At 52.4% G+C, this 6,273-nt stretch overlaps 1 protein-coding gene across 5 annotated transcripts in view; it reads left to right on the top strand.

The window, feature by feature from the left end:
* The first annotated feature begins 409 nt into the window (after nt 1–409).
* Nucleotides 410–6,273, top strand: part of Arhgef7 (Rho guanine nucleotide exchange factor 7) — a 114,370-nt gene continuing 108,506 nt past the window's right edge. The window contains exon 1 of one of the 5 annotated variants that reach the window (XM_076553733.1): nt 410–672. In XM_076553733.1, coding sequence (XP_076409848.1) covers nt 508–672 — 165 coding nt within the window. In that variant the 5' untranslated portion in view covers nt 410–507. The remainder of the gene's footprint in view (nt 673–6,273) is intronic. The other 4 variants (XM_076553730.1, XM_076553731.1, XM_076553734.1 and 1 more) reach the window with 4 other exon arrangements.

Raw genomic sequence — 6,273 nt, 5'->3', positions numbered from 1 at the left:
CGGCTGGCGAGGTGGCGGAGAGACGCCCGCGCCCCGCAGTCGGCGGGCAGGCTCAAGAGAGCATTCTGGGAAGCGCTTACTAATCGCGCGCCGCCCTACCCACAAAGGCGCGCAGCCCCGGGGCGCGCGGGCGGCGCAGGTGAGCGGGGGGCGCGCCAGCTGTCGTGCGCCCGGGCTGGCGCGGGGCGCGCGCGGGCGGCCGCCGCGTCTTTCTTCTCCGGTGATGTCATCGGGCGACGGCGGCCGCGGCCGGGGGGCGGCGGCGGGGGCGGTGCCGGGCGCCCGCAGGTTCCTGCGCCGCTAATGAAAAGGCACTTGACAGCGGGCCAGGGCGCGCGCGAGCCCGCGGAGCCTAGCGGGACCTGCTGGGCCGGCCGGGCCAATCGCCGGCGCGCGGCCGCCCATGGGCGCGGAGGCGGCGGGGGCGCGGGTGGCCGCGGCCCGGGCCGCTCCGAGGTGATCGCGCGCGGCGCCCCCTCCGTGCGCGCAGCCCGAGCCGCCGCAGCGATGAATTCTGCCGAGCAGACCGTTACGTGGCTCATCACCCTGGGCGTGCTGGAGTCGCCGAAGAAAACCATTTCGGACCCCGAGGTCTTCTTGCAGGCGTCGCTCAAGGACGGGGTGGTCCTGTGCCGGCTGCTGGAGCGTCTGCTGCCCGGGACCATCGAGAAAGTAAGTGGCCCTGGCGCGGTCTCCGGGTGGGTCCCTGGCCCGGGCGGGCGGCGGGCGGCGGGGCGCGCGGGAGCACCTGGCGCGCGCCGGCTCGGGGCCCGCGCGCCCTCCTTTGTGCGCGGACCCGGCGGCGCGCCGGGCGCGGGGACCGGCGGCGGGAGTTCGGGGCGCCATTGTGTGCGGGGCACTGGGAAGGGGACCCGCCCTGAAGGCAGGGGCCGCGGAGGGGGCCGCATCGACGCGCGGGGCGGGGTCGGGGTCACGGCAAGGAGAGTTGGCTGTGCCGGCGCCGGTGGGGTTCTGCTCCACCCTAACGTGAAGTTGGGAGGTCGGCTTCGCCCCTCGCCGTGACCGATCAGAAAAACCTCGTCCCTGCGCCGCGCAGCTTTCTGCGATGGCTTTGTCTGAACCGTTTTCGTCGCTGGCTTTGCGGTCTCACCCTGGCGTTGAATGGGCCGGTGGCTGGGCATGTTTAAAGGATGCAGCCATCAAAGCTGAGGGAAGGCTGAGCTGTGAAATGACTTACTGCTTTCCCTACCGAGAGACTCCTCACTCAACCAAGCCTGCAGCACACGGTGTTGAAGCCCCGACTTTCGGGGGCTGGTTCCGAATTTTCATCTTCACTGCCTGCTGGATTCGGAGCAGTCTGCTTGCTGCTGCTGGCTGGTGGCTCCCTGGCGGCGCTGCAGTGTGAACCTTGACCGTGGCTGGGGGTGACCAAAGTTTGTTTTCATCTGCAAGCACACAGAGCAGCGCCAGGGGTCGAGTGCGCTTCTAAGAACAGTCAGCTCTTGCACGTTAAAAAATGCTAAAGTCCTGTGTCCAAGATTTTGGCCAATACACAGTTTACAAAAAAAAAAAAAAAATAAGATCCGTAGTTACTTAAAAAGTGTTAAAAACAGAAGTCAAACTGCCCCATAATTAGGAAGGAGTAGCACTTCCTAATGGAGTGTACACACACACACACACACACACACACACACACACACACACACACACACACACACACGGGTTCCAGGTAGGACAATTTGTTACTAACAAAAATGTGGATTAAGTGACCTGAAAAAGCAACCTTCTAATTTTGTTTATAAGTTGGCATGTTACAGTGTTAATTGGAAAACATTTCACATGAATTCTGCAGGCACACTGTCGGTTTTTGGTATTTTCCTGAACATTATTTATGAAAAACAACATGCATTTTAGGGCGAATAACTGCCTCCCTGATGTGGAAAACGATGCTTATAAATGAGGCAGATCAATAAAGTTACGGTTTAAGATGGGACAGACTGAAGAACAGGATCTGACTTCCAAGACACTGAGAAAACTGGGTTGTCATCTGGACACTGGTGCCAGTGAATACAAAGGACAGATGTCCCAATGAGACATGCTAAGTTTTCCAAAATAGGCTTTAAAGAAAACCCTGTTCCATTTCTGAGGGTGAGCCTTCAAAAGATTCCTGTGCTGTGACAACAGGAACATGTCCCCATCGGCGCACACGTTATGTGACATGCTTGCTGCATTAATATGGATGGGCACACTTCAATACTCATATTCTGTTTTAACTTCTAGAAAGATTTTCTTAGGAAACCGCAGTGGCCCTTTCATCTCTGAAACAACAAAGGGAGGCGTGAATAAAATGTTTAGCTTCTGGCAGCCAGATTGGCCCTAAACATTCTGAAACTACAGTCAAGTGGAAATGTCTTGGGTTGGTGTTGTTTTGGCTCTCTGAGCCGGGACTGGTTTGTTTTAAACTGACTGGGCAGGCTGATGACACCATACAGATAGTCCCTGGCTCTTTGGGTCAAAGGTGGGTGTGGGGTGGAGAGCGTTAGCCACGGCCTGAAATACTGGGTTCCGTGAGTTTGCGTCCGCCATGAAGTCGCCGCCAGCCACTCGGCGGGCCTGCATGTAATCACAATTTGTCTCAAAGCACATGTGTGGAGAAGCTTTTGCTTAAATGGAGGAATGCAAGAGTGGGGCCGTTTCTCCTTCAAAAGGAAATGCTTGGAAATGGAGCTGAACATTTGCGTGGCCTGGGAAGGGTCTCAGCCGGGCCCACTGCCTGCCACGTGGGCGTGCTGACACCAGTGAACTGTGAGCAGCATGGGACGTCCCTTCTGCAAGTTCACAAGTTGAAGTGAAGCTCAGGCCTGGGAAAGGGCGCAGAGGGAAGGCTTCCCATGTGTCTTTTATTAAGAACACGTCCTGTTCCGTTTCAGAGTGGGGTTGGCGAGCCGGGAAGGGACATTCCTTGGGCTCCAGCTCAGGCAAAGAAAATGGCGGGTCGGGGTCCCTCTCCTGGAGCGTCTGTATTTGCTCTTGGGAGGTGAGAGGAGGGAGCTGTTCTCTGCTGCTGGCCACAGGCTTTCTGCTGTAGTGAAGAGGGGAGCTGGGATTGGCACGTTTCCCCAGCCCTGGGAATGAAGGTCTTGCCCTTTGATTGTCCTAGGGAGAGCCAGCCCCGAGCTGGGCCCCCATCCTGTCCCCTCTCTCTTCTGATCCCAAACCTTCGTAACCATCATGTCTCCAAGCCCTGGAAGCATCATCCTGGCAAGTTCCCCCTTCAGACATTTTCCAGGTTATTTTGTCAAAGGAGGCACGCCCTAGACGCAGGAATTTTAGAGGATAGAAAAATGCCAAGAATAACCCATGCTAAAATGCTGTTTTAATTTTACTTGTGAACGCAGGGTACAAAGTTGTTAGTTACCATGAAGACCTCCAGGAACTTTTGTTTCTTCTGTGTGTCCCAGAGTGGGACAGGGAAGCTGTGTGCAGTCCACATGGCATTCTCTGTGGGAGATCTGGGACTGCCAGGGATTGGGGTGTGTGACTGAATTAGAGGTTCCCCCTGGGATATGCATTTGTCTCATGGTCTGGAGGCCAGAAGTTCACAATCAAGGTATGGTGTGTGCTTCTTGCATGTGCTAGGGTGCTTGTCCAGGCCTTTCTCACACGGCCAGGGATCCCTAAAGTTTGTAGAAACACAACTTATATGACATTCTCACTGTGGCCTCCGTTCTGTCCAGATCCACTATAGGCACCCTACCCGGTATGACGGCACCCATGGTTGCATCCAAAGTGACCTCCTCACCAGATAAAGCCACATTCTGTGGTCCTGGGGGTTGGGACCCCCATGTGTGAATTTTGTGGAACACAATTCAACCTACAGAAGTTGAGCTAAATCAGCTTACTAAGAACTTTATTACCCACTTGACACTGTGGGAGCTAACTTCTGGCATTTCTTTTTTTATTATATTTTTTATTATTTAAAACGATTTTAAAATTGAACCTATTCAGATCATATTCTGCCCTCCCACAAGTCCTTCCAGAGTCTCTCCCCAACCAGCTTTAAGTTCTTTCTCAAAACAAAAACAAAAACCCAATACAACGACCCCCAAAACCAAGAAAATAAAATAAAACAACACCCCAAAAGAAAAAAAACCCTACTAAGTTGTAACCAAATAAAGCATGCACAATGAAACTGTGGAGTCCATTATTTGTTAGCTGACCACTCCTGAACGTGAGGCCTGCCCTGGAGTGATTGACACACCCCGGGTCACTCCGTTGGAGAAAACTGATCTTCCCTCTCCCAGCAGGTATAAATGACAGTTCGTCATTAACCTTTACCCTAGTGGTTAGGTTTTCATTCTCTCATTCATTCATTTAAAAAATATAACAAAATAAAATATAACAAGATAAAACAAAAAACTGTCACATCCAAGTTGGACAAGACAAACCCACGGAAGGAAAAGAGCCCAAGAGAAGGCACGCGACAGAGACCCACTCGTTCGTACACGCAGGGATCCCATAAAAACGGAACGGAAGGCTAGGATGTGTACGCAGAGGACCTGGTGCAGACCCCGGCAGGCACTGTGCATGCTGGACAGACTGTTCACTCATAGGAGCTCCGCTCGGGTTGATAGGGAGGTCGCGTCTCTGGGACTCCCCCATTCCCTCTGGTCTTACACGTTTCCCGTCCCTCTTCAGCAGGGTTCCCTTGGCCCCAAGGGAGGGATTTGATGGAGACAACATCCCATTTAGGGCTGAGTGTTCCATAATATCTGCCTGTGGGTCTCTGTATTTGTTCCCATCTGCCGCAGGAGGAGGCTTCTCTGATGAGGGCTGCATAAGGCACTGACCTGTGAGTGTAGCAGAATGTCATTAGGCGTTATTTTATCACTACATTTCCCCCTCTATTTTAGACCAGTATTATTTGGTTTTACTCTAGGTCCCTGAGTAAAAAATAAACTTTTATTTATTTAGGGAGGCATTTGAAAAGTGGAACAAATGGTTGTATTGGCCAAAGAAAAGGACAGCTAGATATGGTCTCTTTTCAGTAATACTAAATTTTATAAACTAAGAGCTGAAAATTGGACTTTTAAAAGACACGCATAAAGTGAATGCAGACGCTCTTTCTGAAATGGTTTGCTAACTATGATAGTTCGTTATATCTAGTCTCAGGTTCTTGGTCACCCAAGCAAAGTTGGCTATGGGTTCCATCCTGTGGCGCGGGCCTTAAGTCACACCAGATATTGGTTGGTGACTCCCACACGCTTTGTGCCACCATTGCCCTGGCCTGTCTTGTAGGCAGGACACCTTTGTAGATCAGAGTGTGGCTGGCTTGTTGTTTATATTTCTCTTTGATAGTATGTTGAATACCTTCCTATGCCAAAGACGCTGGAACACAGCGGTGGAAGGCTCTGTGTGGGCACCGGTTTATCATCTTAAGTAGTGAGTTCTTCTTAGGGAGTTAGACCACGAGGAAACACGACTCTAAATGCCAGAACAGTGTGAGGCAGAAAGACAGTGCAGATCTTGGCTGAGATGGAGAGGAGGCCCAGCATTGGAGGTGAGTGGTCTGGACTGACCTTCCTGACATGTGACTCGGGCGGTGCTTTCTGTTCCTCGGCCACGGGAGACCTTCCAAAGGCCTGCTCTCTCATCGCACGCAAGACTCACTTTTGGTTCAGGTTGGGTAGCCAGTGTTGGGATGGGAACAGAAAACAGAAGGGCCCATTTAAGAGTGGCACTCTGGCCCTGGGCCCCCGAGCAGAACATGGCATTAATGACATGCATGGTCACTCAGAGCAGCTCACATGAAGGTGGGTCAGCTGACGGACAGTTCATCTGCAGACAGTTAGAAGACAGACTTTCTCCAGAGCAGCATTAACGGCAAGTTAGACCCCAAGGAGAATCCTGAATGTGGAACCTTGCAACAGTTCACTTTGTGTCCTTTAGAAGCATGGGGCTTCAGGGTGCTTCCAAAGGGCAGGGAAACCCCAGCCAGAACCAGCAAAGTGCAGCAAGTGGTTTGGGGTTTTGGGCCTGGAGAAGAGTGAACTGAACCTGCCCCTTTGGCTCGCTCAAAAAACAAAACTCTGAAGAACGGAACAAAACCAAAACAAGAAATACTTAAATTCAGTTTAACTCAGGAACTCTGAAGAGAGCTCCCAAGGGCCAGACTGAAAACACATTTGTGTTTATGTTGGCTTTGTGCGTGTACACATGCACACCCACCCACCCACCCACCCACAGGTGAACACGAAGCAACACATACACGTGCATATGTGCAAAGGTATGTGTACGCTTGTTGATGTGCAT

The sequence above is a fragment of the Peromyscus maniculatus genome, chromosome 17 (genome assembly GCF_049852395.1).
Source record: "Peromyscus maniculatus bairdii isolate BWxNUB_F1_BW_parent chromosome 17, HU_Pman_BW_mat_3.1, whole genome shotgun sequence".
Lineage (NCBI taxonomy): Eukaryota > Metazoa > Chordata > Mammalia > Rodentia > Cricetidae > Peromyscus > Peromyscus maniculatus.
This window is presented reverse-complemented; position numbering and strand designations above follow the sequence as displayed.